Source organism: Cyprinodon variegatus, unplaced genomic scaffold, assembly GCF_000732505.1.
Source record: "Cyprinodon variegatus isolate N-32 unplaced genomic scaffold, C_variegatus-1.0 Scaffold1669, whole genome shotgun sequence".
Lineage (NCBI taxonomy): Eukaryota > Metazoa > Chordata > Actinopteri > Cyprinodontiformes > Cyprinodontidae > Cyprinodon > Cyprinodon variegatus.
The window spans coordinates 43919-59420 of record NW_015152122.1 but is presented as its reverse complement, the minus strand read 5'-3'; the positions used below and the strand labels follow the sequence as shown (position 1 = coordinate 59420).

General features: G+C 38.4%; 1 protein-coding gene across 4 annotated transcripts in view; it reads left to right on the top strand.

Annotated features, from left to right (window-relative positions):
* Positions 1-15502, top strand: part of palld (palladin, cytoskeletal associated protein) — a 75126-nt gene that overhangs the window by 33892 nt on the left and 25732 nt on the right. For 3 of the 4 annotated variants that reach the window (XM_015404224.1, XM_015404221.1, XM_015404223.1), the window contains exons 7-11: positions 2413-2554; positions 2652-2675; positions 3091-3210; positions 5403-5871; positions 8323-8358. In XM_015404224.1, the coding sequence (XP_015259710.1) occupies positions 2413-2554; positions 2652-2675; positions 3091-3210; positions 5403-5871; positions 8323-8358 (791 nt within the window). The remainder of the gene's footprint in view (positions 1-2412; positions 2555-2651; positions 2676-3090; positions 3211-5402; positions 5872-8322; positions 8359-15502) is intronic. The other variant, XM_015404222.1, reaches the window with a different exon arrangement.

The window sequence follows — 15502 nt, the reverse complement described above, 5'->3', positions numbered from 1 at the left end:
TTTTTTAGTTAAGTTTAAGCCCTGTTGTATTGATTGATTGATTGACTTAATTGATCTTGCAGTGGAGAAATTTACTTGTTATATCAGCTCAAATACTCAAAGAAGAAGAATGTGCGAAAGGAGGTAAAAGGTGCATGGGATATATACAGTATGTACAGTGCATCCATGTATGACTGCTTTTTTATTTTTTTATTTTTTATAGTAGGATCCTTATACCGGGTTATAATACAGGGTTTACCCAGGTATTTATATGGATGGATATTTATATTTATATTTATTGCAGTGGGTATCAAATTCAGAGGAATACGTTGTTGCACAGGGTATCAAATAGTAATTGCATATTATACATTATACAGTTATTGCTGTTATAGTGTTGCATTATAGACTCTGGTTGCAGCAGGGATGAATGACCTGCTGTAGCGCTTCTTTTTACAAACAGGGTGTAAATGTCTTTCCCTAAATGCAGCTGCTCAGCTCCTCTACAGTCTGGTGCAGAGTGTGGAAGGTGTTGTCCATTATGGATGAAAGCTTGGACAGCGCCCTCCCCTCAGACATTCCTCCACTGAGTCTAGAGTGCAGCCTAGGACAGAAGCGGCCTTTTTCTCACTAGTTTGTTCAGTCTCTTTCTGGCCCGCTCTGCTCTGCGCTGCCAGGGGCCCAGCAGACAAAAGCTTAGAGGAGGGCTCATGCCACCACAGAGTCATAGAAGGTTTTAAGCAGCGACCTGCTCATGTCTTGGTTGCTCTCTCTTGTGCCAGTGTCCTTTCCCCTAGCTCCCTTCTAGATCCTTCTGTCCACACCTGCTCCCAATCAGTTGATTACTCCATTATATACTGTATATTATATATGATATACCCCTCCTCTGTACTTACTCTCATTCCCTCCCAAACCTATGTGTTCCCGTTTGTTCTGGTTCCTGTGTTCCTTCATTAGTTATTTCTGGAATTATGCTTCTGTTGTCACCACTCTTTATTAAATCTGCAAGAAACTTCCTTCTCTGCATTAGGGTCCTCTTAAAACCTCCACACAACCTGAGACTGACCATATTTAGAAGACCTAAAAATCAATGCACATAGAAGCTCTCCAACCAAAATCAATTCATTTGAGATATTTTGCAGAAAATAATAAACAACTTTTACTGCTTAGATGCTGGTAATGCCATTGCAGCAGATTTCTAGTGAAAGTCAAATACAGTCAATTAAAGGTACTCACATCTTTATTTGTAAACCAGGTATCCTTTCCTTAGACATCTCAATTATCCACAGTTTTCTGTTGGTCTATAAATTGAATACATTAAACTTTCCTTGCTTCATTTTCTTTCTGTATCATCAACAGAGCACATATGTTTTGAAAGATTTCTCTATAAAAAGATCCAATCGCTCAAATCAAAGGAAATTACAAGTAGAAGCATTTTTCCCATGTCCTGAATCCCGGGCATGGACAGTTTACATTTCAACGAGACAATAGCCTGAATCTTTGTGAAACTGTCCTGGATAAAAAAGACCTCAATTTAGTTTGAGTTAGTTAAAAAAAGCATGTCTTAGAAGTTTTTTTCAAGTTCTACTTTGATGTGGAAATGATTGTATCTTCAAACAAAGTCTGGACCGAATCCACTAGAATTTCGTGGTGCTTTAAGAGTAGACAGCGATACATATGTCTGAGCAGGATGTGAACCTTACTAGAAGACCCGATTTTCAGTAAAAAAAGCTGCCCATATAATGATTTCCTTATTAGTTAAAACTTATTTTCCTCTGCAGCTAGTTCACCGCAGGCAGGTGCATTCTCTCAAAATGCATTGTTGGCTTTGGATGTCAACCTTAACTATTTCAAAGTGAGGACAAAAAAAAAAACAGGTTTCTAAAAGAATGCTGCTGAACCATAGAGGATCTCTGGAGAGACTTAAAAAGACGTCGCTAATCTGTTTAATCTTGACTGTTCCTGTCAGGAAGAATGGGAGAGCAAAGATTCCAGAGCAAATTCATGCCAAGCTTACAGGTCCATTCCCAGAAAGACTCTAGGATTTAATCGAGGGCTAAAAAAAGCATCTTAATATTGATGCATATAACAGATTACCAAAACCATCCAAACAGATGTTTTTGTTTTTCCATTGTGGAATAGTGTGGGGAGAATATTTTCACTGGAATATGGAAAAAAATAAATGAGAAAAACATGAAAAGCTGTCAAAACTTTGCACTTTCATGTCCAACAGGAGGGTTTTTATAACAGTGAGTGGCCTCAGTTCCTTAGTTTAAGCATTTAACCGTCATCCTCCCTTTGTGTCATGATTCCCTTTGAAAACAGATTTATCTTTTTCATCATTCACAGTCCGTCTTCAGATGTGCTCTTCATCCTTCACTCATCCGATTCTTTTCCTCATTGCTTCTTTCTTTTAACTCTTTCGCTCCCTCGCAGCTCCTGCAGGACGTCCAGGCGTCAGAGGGCCAGGTGGTGGTTCTGGAGTGCAGGGTCCGTGGAGCCCCCCCCCTCCAGGTCAGATGGTACCGCCAGGGGAATGAGATCCTGGATTCTCCTGATTTTCGGATCCTCCAGAAAAGTGAGGCAATCTCCAGCTCTATAAATCCGAGTAACTATCAGGCTCATGCTGACTAACACTTTTCTCCCTCCCCTCCTGTCCTGTCTGAATACATCAGAGCCTCGATCTGCGGCTGAACCAGGTATGTTGCCTCAGGTCCTTGCACGAATGTCAGCTATAAAGGGTTCATGTTCCTGCACACACAACGAGATCAAATAAGTAATGAACAGGAAGTTTTGTCTGGAGAAGAAATCCAGATTTTTTCATGACAACCACAGTACTACATTGAGAGGGAGTCCCATCTAATAATAATAATGATGAAGCACATATACAAGTAAAAGCAGTGCGTGAGTCACAGAGACATCGCCAAACAGATGTTTGTCTGTCTGCTAGTTTGTCTTCCACATATTCTCTGTGTGTCTCTGTAGTGAGTCATCAGTCTACCTGAAAACACCTTTGTCTGTGTGTGCTAATGGTCTTCTTGTCCACTGGATTTCTCTGGTAGATTGTATTAAAACAAATGTATAAATGATGTTCATCATGTTTGTACATTTCAGAGGAGATCTGTACGTTGGTGATTGCCGAGGCCTTTCCAGAGGATGGGGGTCTGTTCTGCTGCACAGCGTCCAACACCTACGGCTCTGTCAGCAGCACGGCTCAGCTCACTGTGACTCCAGGTGTGTCAGCCGCACAAAGATGGATGAACTTTACTGGGCAAAATCTGAGCGGCAATGCATGAAAAATATGCCATTAGATGTGGTGCATGTTTTTATTAATCTAAATTCCTCCCAAAATGTTAACTTTAAGAGGAATTTGGGGATCAAGACAACTTAAATTAAGGAAAAAGTAAAAATTTAGACCTCTTTCCTCAGATTTTAAGCTCTTTAATGTCCTCAAATTAAATCTTCTCAAAGCTCCATAACAGAATGCAACAGGCTATTAATTAAATATGCTGACGTCTTAACTTGACTAAGTTAATAACCTAGTTAAACTGTTTAGATGTGAGTTATTTAGTGAATAGAATGTTGTGTTCATTTTCACGATTCCTAGTCATAAACCTGAACCTAAACTAGAATAAGCTTTAAAACACACACAGACTTGAAGTGGTCCCTCATTTTAGGCTTGCAAGCTTGGCTAATAGTTTAGCTAATGAAAATAGCATCTACTATCTAAACTGAAAACACTTAAAGAACAAATTTAACCGTACCATATCATAAAACATTATTATGAATAGCACTATTAAAAAAAACAACAACAAAAGTAGCAAAAGTTTTATACGGTAACAATACAAGAAGGGGTGAAAACAATGATTTTGGACTTAAATTCTTTAAGCTATCCTAACCGTTCAACTTTACTTTAAGGTTTTTTTTTTTTATTCTGGATGGCACTTTGGGAATATTGTCATCAGCTCATCCTAACATTCAGAGCAACAGGGATGACATATATCCACATTTGGTCATACGTGTTATGAAAAAGTCTTAAGCAAGGAGTTGATAAAAGATGTTTATTTACATTTTGTATGATACTATAGATATACACTCAATATTTCAATATAACTTATTACTAACATGCTGCAATTAAATTCAATTCAGTTTATTTATATAGCACCAATTTACAGCACACGTCATCTCAAGGCACTTTACAGTTCACCAGATCATACAGTCAAATTGATTTAAAGTTTTCTATCTAAGGAAAACCAGTTGATTGCATCGACTCATTGACTTGAAGGCAATCTCTCACACTAAGCATGCTTGTAGCGACAGTGGAGAGGAAAAACTCAATTTTAAGAAACCTCCAGATTGAACAATAGTACTTAATTCGTATAATTTAAAGAGACAAAAACCTGAATGCTTGGTGCCTTCAGAGCAGCAAACCAGATCATACTGTCTGAAGAATGAATTAATTTAAAATTTTCGAGTTTCTCCAGAATATATTTTATTTAGTCTAATCTTAAAAGAACGCTTTATTTTGGTGTCTCAAGCAAATAAAAAGACCATTCACAAAGCAAAAATGATCTAAAAATAATTAGACATTTCTTAAAATATGTGTATTCAACCTTAAGTTGTGTATGTATTTATGTTGATCTACCAATGGGATGAATGTTTTTACACTTAAAATAAGATAATTAAATTATTATAGTCTTGAATTAAGACAGTTCAGTTGTTTTTTCTTTTTTTAAATGTAAATTATTTTATTCTATTGGCAAAGAGTCTCACTTACCTGCTTAATAAAAGAAAAATGGACTTTGATTTTTTCTTCAGTGCAATTTTCTCTAGTTTAATGTTTAAAGATCATGAATTAGAATACATTTATCATATTATAGCCTAATTATGATTAGAACGGAGGTGTTAAACCGTAACCCCAGGTTATAGCCAAGGTAATATATTATATATATTAATGAAGAATTTGATCTTTTTTAAGAATAAAACTGTTGGCATGGTTTTAACAATTGTAATAATAACCCTGTGGTCTACTGAAGTTGCTCACCGGTGATTTTGCTGGTTGGGTTTATCTTTATCTGTCGGGATAAATTTTCACCAGATGACCTTCCTGCTTTGTTTATTATGTTATGACTGTATAGAGACAAGAAAGAGTTAAACTAGACACAACTATCTCTGTGTATATTGGCACAGACAGAGCTGTTAGTACAGTGCAGGATTCACCCCACAGCATAAAGGAAAGGCTGAATAAACAGGAATTGCATCAGCTTGACTGGTCCCAGCTGTTGCCTGGGATCAGACCAGCTGTGATGCACTGTGTTTGTATTGACTTTCCACTCAGTGACGTATGTGCCAGACTAGAGAAAACTAATTATCAAAGTAAAAATAAAAGACAAATAACATTTTTCTCTGTTTGTTTTCTACACCAGCTGAGGACTCATCCAGTAATGGCATGTCTGGAGATAGCTCAGGATTTGAGGATGTAGCCTCTTTTCCTCCTCCTCCTCCTCCGTCTCCACCACCCACAGAGATCAGCCTCCTGGAGCTGCCACCTAAGACGCCTCCTCAGCCCGGTTCAGACTCCTTCCACGTCAAGGAGCTGGAGATCTGGCCCACTGTTTCCGCTCTCCCTGCGGTGCAAATTAGCTCAGAGGTAGAAGATAAGGACGAGGAGAGAGGGCAGGAACCTCTACAGAATGGTCAACCTCCACATCCACCATCACCTCCAAGCTTCCCTAAAGAGACCCCACTCCCGCCCCCTCCTCCTCCTCTGCCACAGCCAGAGCTGGCAGCAGACATCCAGGTCACACCGCCAGGTCAGGCCCACACAGCGCCAGATTCTCCTCCGACCCCGGGGAAAGATGCTCCTCCACTGCCTACCAAGCCAAAGCCAAAGCTGTGAGTACCTTTCCTTTCCGAAGTGTCTGCATCCCAGTGGAGGTGTTACGTATTTAGAGGGCTGGGAGAACTGGGAGGATCTCCTCAGCCGGAAATGACAGTGTTGTGTTTCTGTTTTGTCAAACCGGTTAATGGGAGAATCCAATACCTTTGGAGAACAAAAGCATTAACTCCATGTGGGTGTCAGTGTGGCATCATGTATGCCAGGTGGAGTCTGCCAGCTGCTGCCTCTCTGTTGCTCTTACTGATCTCTGTGGCTTTTTCTCTGTGGCTCCCATTGTGTCCATGTGAGCTTGCTCTGCATGAAACCCCCAGGGAACAGCTTTTTATTCCCTTGAGGCAAAGGTACTCTCAATAAAATGTCTTCAGTTAACAAGTCACCACTATACTACCTTTTCAACCTCCCCCTCCCCTTTTCTTTTAGAAAGAAACCTGAGGAAAAATGTAGAGAAAGGAAAATGCATGAGGAAGTCTGTGCAACTGAGCTTTACATTCAGAATAAACCATTATGTGGTTAGTGTTTTAATCCCTCAGGCTTTCCGGATGCCTCGCTGATACATGCTCAGATATTTGCAGATTCTTTTATTCTGATGCTAAGTTTGACGTTATTTGTTTAAGTAGCCACAGGCAATTCCTTTTATGTCTGATTTTAGAGAATACAATGTCGAGTTTGTTCTGTTAGTAACTAAGACGTTTTTGGGTTTGACTCTGGTACATTCAGTAATATCCTAAAAAAACTGATTAGTGTGGTTCAGTTCTACGCAGATAGACAACTCTGGAGGAAAAAAACATTTAAACATGTAGAAAAGTTTACTTTTGTTTTCTTTCTTCATTATAAAGCCGTCATCAGCAAAAGCTGAGTTTATGTTAATAGAGAAGCGATTAAATGATTTAAGAGTTTGAAGCGTTAATAGACAGAAAATGCAATATTTATTCATAATCTGAGAGGCTATGAAGATGTTATTATTAACTGTATGGCAAGACATGTGGGATAATTCTCCTTAAACTAATGATCTTTTCCATCATGTTTAACTTGTTTTCTTAATACAACTATTTATAAGACATTGATGGTGGTGTTTAGAGATGGTAATGAGACACTTTCTTTAAAAATATAGCAAATAAGGTTGAAAAGAATAATGATTTGTAAGTATCAGAACCAAACATGCCCCATGTGCTTTTTGACGTCATGTTTGGGTGACTTCTATGTGCTCTAGTGCTGAGTCAGTGTGAATGAGGACCGTTAGTAAATGATAAGACTGAACAGGCACAGAGAGAGAGCTGAATTGAATTGATGAAGTTTGGATTTAATCTGTTAAAATTCAGAAATGTTTCTTTGAGGGAGGAATCTGTTCTGTCTATCTGAGTCCACTGAAAGGTTTCTGAATATTACTGACATATAGATAAACTCTGAAAATCTTAAAGCTACCTCCCACTTTGTAGATTTCAGAGCAGACTGATGATCAGCTGATCAGACAGAGACAACAAATATATTGTTCAATAGGAAAGAGGAAGGATTATAATCTGCTGACCAGAGGAGGCTGGAGGACAAAAACAATATGCACAAAAAATAAAAGTAGAACTACTTCTACATATTTCTACTAAAAGTGAAAAGTAGCCCTTCCATTTTTGTTTTAAAGACTAAAGGAAAGAAATTAAAAGAATACAAGTAGGATAATTTGGAATTTTGGAAAGACAATCAGGCAGAAGAACATCTTTCAAAATATTTTTTAAATATAACGTATGAAGCTATTTGGTAGTTTTCATTAAAGTTACTTTACTATGGATAGCGTAGCAGAAGAGTTTATTAAAGTAAGTGAAGTGAAACGTCATATGAAGTATGAAGCGGTGAAACTACTCCTAAAAGCAAAAATTTATTAAAATGTTTACACAAGTAAATGGAACTGGGTAAAGTTAAGCACTTACTATCCTCTGCTGCTAAGGATATGAATATTTTTAGTGTCAGGTGTATCAAAATGCTACAATCTTCTAACTTACTACAGTATCTGTTAGCCTTCAACCTTTAAAAGAGATGTTCAGTCTTTGTAGTTTAATTTCTAAAAGAGAGCTAATTGTTGCTTCTTTAAAAAAAGGAATAAAAAAATCTAAACTAGCCCTGTGACCTTGTTTTTGTGCATTTTAAAAGCATTAATATGTATGTATGCTAAACATGTGCAGGATCATAATTTTACGGTTGCCAATAGATGTTTCTTAAGGAACTTTGACCTTTATTCTGGGTGCGTTATTTTTCTACTTTAATAAAAAAAGTGATGTATTCCCTACCTAAATCCGACAGAACCACAGCCTGGCTGCTGCTTTTGACTACTTTGAGATAAAGCTCAGCTCTTGCAGTTCAGTCTGTCGTCCTTGCATGTGCTCTGGATGCCAGCTTATGGGTGCTGTTGCATAGAAGCAATGAAAAAAAGTTATGACTTGATGACTCTGTGCTTCCAGAGCTGACAATAATGAGGAGAAGACTGAATACTCCAGGTAATTATTTTGCTGTGACTTTATTTTAGCTAAGTTTAACTGGGACTGATGTTGTATTGAATTCAAATAAGGGTTAGATGTAATAGCTCAGATTTCTACAGAGAAGAAAATGATTAGGGAGCTTTTACTTTGATTCAGGAAACAGCTTAGAAAGTTAGAGATTGAAAAGCTGACCTTCTGTGCAAAGCTATGTACATTTACAACTACCCCATTAAACGTATGATTAATAATTCACTAGTGTCACATTATGAATTACTTTGTTGGTTGTATACTGTTGGATTTCTCCATGTGATAAACCCGGCATAAGAAATGTCTTATCTATTTACTTGTTTACAGATCATAAGACCAGGATGTTTTTTTTTATTCATTAAAGACTAAATGGTTGCATTCTTTACCACAGTGAAAACCTGCATAACGCACTGAAACAATCCACTTCCAGCTGTGAAGAAATTAACATAGGCTCCCAATCTTCTGCCTCATTTAATGATTTCATTACTTAACGGAAACAGCAGCAGTGTTATTAACCAAAGGTCATGTTTCTGCCACACTGAACTCAAACGGCTGGTATGATTGTTTTTTATCTTGCTGTCTAATCAGATCCTGGTTGCTGCGTGGCACATTGCGCACAGGCTTCTTCTCAGTCAAGTGTTAAATAAGTGGTAAATAAATGATTAGTGTCCTATATGATGCATGCTTTAAGAAATGTGCATGATGTCGTACAGCTATTGGAGTCAAAATTAAACTAACCCCTGAAGTATTTCAAGAAAATACAGAAAAGAAAGGCCTATCATTTACTGTATTTACAATAAGGTGGTATAATCAGTGTAAGCACCAAGCTGTTATCTTGGTTAGTAATTAACAATATTTTTCTCTTTAGATCATTTTAGAGTAAGAACAGAAGCATTACTCATCCTTACTTATCTTGATCTAAAGATTGTTTTCCAGGACTCATTTACAGATTCTCCTTGTGTTGAATGTAGAGCTTAAACTGTTTTAGTTTGCTGGAATAATGGAGCCAAAGCCTGTGTGTTTCTTTGCTCTGGTAATGCTGAGCATTATGGAGGAAGCTCATGCAGCTTGGCAGGAAGGGATGTACTGCAGGAGACCTGGTTAATGAAAACAGACCTGCTGATTTTTATGGACTGAAGGAAGACAGAGCAGCGTTAGTGATGTTGATGCCAGAAATCAGCAGAGAGATGGAGGGAAATCTGAACTCAAACTTCCAAAGGAGAGGCTCAGACTCTCTGCTTGGATATGAGCTAAAAAAGAAGTCAGAAGAGAAACCAATTACTTTTCCATATGTCAGCAAAGACATATGCCAGGAGTATCTCATTGACTGGTAGACAATTCTTTTTTCTTTTGTTTTTCTCAGCTCAAAGCCACATATAACGTTTGAGTTTTTGCTCTCAGTCTATGGATTGAGCATAAAGGTGTTATTTTCAGATTACTGTTGTCAGGATATAATGAACAACCAACACGTTAAGCTCTCAAAGAAAAGAAATGTTTTCATAACCTAACCTTCTGCATGGAGTGTGTGTTTTGTCATTGAACCAAACCTTATCTTGTTATTGGAGGCCAGTTTAATTGTGTGACTTTTGCTGGAAAACCAGGGAGCTTTGCTACCGAGAGAACCAGCTTCAGACTACTGTCGCAAAGACATGGGAGGGAAGGTTTAAGACCCTGTTAGACATGTTGAATTAAATTAACTTATAGAAGTAAGGTTTGTTTCAGTAACACCAACACATTCAGTATGTGTTGCTTCTTTTCTGGTTTTAGAACTTTGTCAATAGATTGCTGAACTCAAATCAGAGCTGTAGCCAGGTCTGTTAAAGCAGTTTGCAAAAGTATCCACAACATAAATGATTTAAAACATTTAGTCAAAGTACCACCATAAGTTTTAATGTACTTATAGTAGAATTTTAGCTGGTTTACAAACATGAAGTGGTGCATATTTTTTAAATGGAATGAGGACGATACACATTTTCATCTTTGAAAAGCGTCTGAGGGAGCTCCTAAACTAAAATTTAGTTGAGCAACACTTTGAGGGAATCACTGAAATCAGGTGTTTTCTGTAAAGTTCAGGAAATGTTAAGTCAGACTTCTGCACATGTTGACAGGTATGATGGCAAGACAGAGAGTGGGATAACTTCAAAAGCATTTATTAAAACAATGATCGTTTGTGGATCTGCAGCAGCTGCGGCTAGGGCGTCTATGGCCGTAAGCTCTGGTGAAAGGAAACACAGGTTAGTGACCACGATAATCTGACGGAGGATGACTATGAACGCGGGAGTCATTAACCTGGTTTTACAGTTCAGTCCGTGCTAGAGACTGACACGGGAGTGGATTTTCACTCCTGTCCCGTCCCACTCCCACACAAAAAGAATTTTTTCCGTTCCGGTTCCGGGGCCGGGTTGGAATTTTAATTCTTTTCCGTTCCCCTTCTTGTTGAATTACTCCCACTCCCATCCCGCTGCCATTCAGAATGACTCCCGCTCCTGTACTACTCCCATTCGAGTCGAGTTCGCCACTAACTGTTGGTCCCTCCATTGTTGTTTTTTTTGAGCGCGGGTGAAAAACTCAGAGCGGAAGCACTGTTGGTTTTTGGGTCGTGTAGTTTTTTTGACTCGCATTATAGTGTAGGCTTCAAGGAAAAAAACTACAAAATGGCGGCGCTAGTACTGGATTTTTTTCTTTCTATTTTATTTTATTTTTTGGCCTTGATCCTAGTTGTTTTTAGTTACTATTGGTTTGCTCCCGCTCCCATCTGCTCCCGTTAATGTTTAATCCTGTACCGTCCCAATCACGTGATCGTTACTATTACTGACTCCCATCCCACCGGAATCCCACGGGAAAAATGCCAGTCTCTAGTCCGTGCCCAGGGATCAAGGATGATTCCAGCCGGTCGCCTAGCAAGACGCAGTGGCAGCGCCAGAGAGTTCTAGATGTGGAAGCCTAGAAGGCTGCAGAACTGACAGGAGATCAGATCCGAGCAGACGAAGGAAGGCAGGATAAAGGGCGAAGTCAAGAGGCAGATCCAGGTTCAGTCCACAGAAGAATCCAATAGGAGTCAGAAGACAGGTCAGGCAAACAGATCAGACAGGGGCAAGCAGGCTCAAAGGACCAAATACAGAGAGGGACCTGGCAATCGGAACACTATTAGAAAAGCTAGAAAACGCTCACACCAAAGGCTCAAGAATAATCTGGCACTGATGGCTGGAACCAATGAGTTTAAATAGGAGCAGTAGCAGGTGGATCAGACGAGCTGTGATGAGAAAATCAAAAACTCAAAAGGTTCACTGTTCATGAGCAAAATACTTTAATTTGTATGGGACAGTTTGCATTTAAAATTATTTGTTTAAGCAAAAAATTCAAAATCAAAAATCTATTTTATTAAATTACCAATTAGTAAATTTTTATTCATTATCACTTTTATCAGTTTTGTGTTAATTCAATTACTAGTGAGAATTTATCATTTACTTTAATGGGAGGATATGTAAGGTATGTAAACAACTCTATAGCTCCCTACAATGAATGTAACAGTTTTACGGATGAGTCCCGACATCAGTGTTGGATTGTCCATTTTATGACTCATTTAAGCAGACCTTCCCTCTTCTTAATGGCCTTTATAAAAGCCATTCTCTCATAAAGAAGCAAATGGTAAACTCTTTATAAAACTGAGAAGCTTATTTAAACAGTAAAGTTGTAAAGAATGTCTTTATTACAGTGTTGAACAAAATAAGTTTCTGCTCCTGTAGTTCCATCAACTGTTGATAAAAGTTTGTTTTGGATGTGGGTTTTCTAAATTCCCACACTCGTTTACAGACCAACTGACAGCGTCATACATCTTTTCATTTCTATTTCCTGAGAATTTATACTAAATTATAAAAGCATTCATTGCATGACATTTACAGATTGAAATTAGAAATGCTAGGTAAAAAAAAATTATATTTTTTGCAATGCAGCGGGTATTAATATTTTCTAATCAGGATATGTCAGCACAAGGACATGTTATTTTTAACATCCTTCTAAAATGAGAATGAAAGGCTTTCGCTTTGCATGCAAGTGCGTTGGTTCGTGTGAGCGCATTGTCACTAGGGGGATGATCCACATCCATGTTGTGACTCTAGATTTTCCATGATGTGATTTCTCTCAACCTCACTGCCCTGATCGCTGACAAATGATTGACCTTTTCACAAGGATTAATGTAACGCAAATGTATATTCTCTTTAATTATCCATTAAAGTTGGTCAGATCTGGAAACTTTTAACTTCTAATCTACCAATTCTTGTTTCCTTGCTATATAAATTACGTAACACCCCTCAAATGATAAAAGTGGATAGAAAAATCCTTTTTAAAGATGAAATATGTGATTATGATTCTTGAAATAAAAATACAACCTAATTTTAATATCCAAATATTGAAGGACCTAAATCCCAAACAAAGTTTTTGAGCTAAACAGAATGGAGCATAAAATAAGACCCAGGGCTCCGGAGGGGATTGATTTCTCTCAAACTGAACCAATAAAGCCAACAGCAGTTGTATTTTTTTTTACTTTAATTTTATTTTTCTGTACAATTACTTTTTTTTAATTAAAATATATAATTTCAATTTTAAAGCCATCTTAAACATGCCCTGTAGGGCTGCCAGTAACATGAAGATTATCATAAACAAGATCAATTAAAAACATTATATTGAACAGGTTAGGACCATAATGTAAAACAAATTAAAACAAAAGGACAATTTTTTTTCTTTTCTTTTACTCATTTGTTTTTTAATTCACTAAAGCGTTGTTTAGATCCCTTATGCTGCCAGTTCTACTACTCCCAATAATTTTTTGATATCCAAGCTCCCTATCATGTGTTTTAGTTTACACTTGGTGCCACCATGTTAAAGGATGAAATGGAACAAGTACAGACTTCACACTGTTTTAGTAAGCAACCCGTTGACAAATGAGGAGGCATGCAACTATAGAGACGTGATAAAGGTGTAACCACCTAAATGCTGCCTGCAATAATAGGAGCAGAGCATTATATTATAGGTTGGTACGGTCTAATGTCTGGGTGGGCGTCTCTTTGAGCACAAGAAGCAGAGGCAACAATTATCCGTTCTTCAACTTAATCTCTCTTTCATCAGAGCAGGAATCAACGCTGACAGTTGAAATGATTCTCTTGCACGGATTGTGTTCCCCAAAGTGCTTCTTAGATGCCGGCTGAAGTCTCCCTTCGTTAAAAACACTGTCAGTTTGTTTTTAACGCAGCTCCTAAGTTGGTTCCCTTTTTGTCAGCATGAGGAAAAACAGGCACTCTTCAGCACTTAAAAAAATCTCAATTTAACCCGTTTTTGCTACCCTGATCCTGGTGTTCCTGCAATCCTTAGCTTTTTTTGCATGTTGGTCAGCTGCATGGGTACTGAGGTTATGACTGATTGTAAGCTACAGAACTTGGGTGGCTCACATAGAGCCAGACACGAGGGGCAGGGAAAGTTAATTAAAACAGGCGAATATATATACAGTGAGCAGCACCTTCATCTGGTTATAACTAGTTTAGTGATCTTGAACGAACAGCTTTAGAGAGAAAATAAAAAATCCTCGCAAAAACCTGCAACCTCAGAAATGAAGCTTAAAGGTATAGGGGAGGATTTTCGCAAATTTTTAAAAAGATCTGCCCTCATGGACAACCCTGTACCCGCTCCTGAGAGGGAACACCTATGAGACGCGTGCAAGAGCATACACAAGCCCATTTCTCCTCATGCATGCTCTGATTAAAAGTTGCAGTTTGCATCGCTCATACAAGTTTACTTTCCAAAAGCAGATTTGCAAATTTTCTGCTATTTCAGACTCACCACCGGTAGAATGGGGATGAGCACGTAGGACGCCCTTACATAATAAAATCACTAGAATGATTCACAATTTGGAGGAAAACTTTTTTTGATGAAAAAACATCCTCCAATATACCTTTAAGCGTAAATTCAATCTGGAAGACTCTTATCAGCTCACCTAAACCACCTGCAATGTCCTTTTGTTCAGCTCCAGCCAGTCAACTCAGTTGACTATTCTAATCCTGTTCTAGGCCACTCATCCAAGCATATGTGGATTCACAGCATTAATGTCGTCTGCCGGGGCCCTAGCGCCAAAGTTCTTATTTCATTTATGTCTTCATCTGCCTATGTTTTCTTGAACCCCAGTCGCCTCGGCAGATGGCCGCTCACACTGAGCCTGGTTCTGCTGGAGGTTTCTTCCTGTTGAAAGGGAGTTTTCCTCTCCACTGTCGCTACAAGCATGCTCAGTGCGAGTCTTAGCAGTCAGCTGGTTTTCTTTAAAAACATTTAGAAGAATATGAATGTGTTACCTGTATAAATAAATTGAATATGATATTTATTATAATTATTATTTTAGTATTATTATATTATTATTATGAGTAAAATTATTCATTCCATTGGCAAATAATCTATTTACCTACTCTAATTAAGGGTAAATAAACTTGATTTAAACAGAGGTAATGAAGGCCAAGAAGGTCCTAATCAAATTAATGTTGCCCCCTCCCAGCTGCCTGCAGTTCGACCTTTAAATCCAGCTCCGCTAACATAACCATCTTTCCTCTGAGATTAAATGATTTCTGCAGCCGTTTTCACCCCATTGCTGCTGCTTTTTGGGGAACAACAACCTCACTGTTTCTATTTCACACACAAACGCACAACTGGAACTTCTTGCCTTCATGACTTGGGATCATTGTAGGCGATTAGCTGTTTTCATTTGTTCTACAGAGAAGCAAAGCCTGTCCTGATGGTTGATATTCTGTTTTGGTCTGATTGCTGAGCAAAGAGCTTCGGATGGCAGAATTTGTCGCATATCTGGGCTGTGACTCAGAGCTTCCTCTCAGCAGTGTGTTTGTGTTTATGAGGTGCAAGTCGTGAAAACCCTAATGAAGTATTAACAGTCACTTTCTTGTTGAGGTGTTGCTTGCGGTTTTGTAGAACCACACATAACAGCAGCTTTTACAAATGGGTTGTCGCCATCATACGTCTAATTAGAAGCTGACTCAATCTTTGCCTAGTTGAACACCTTCGAAGGCCACATGCTTGGTTTTGATTAGCAGCGTATGGAAAAAGGCAGACTGGAAGCTGGCTCTCATTTCGGTGGGAGTGA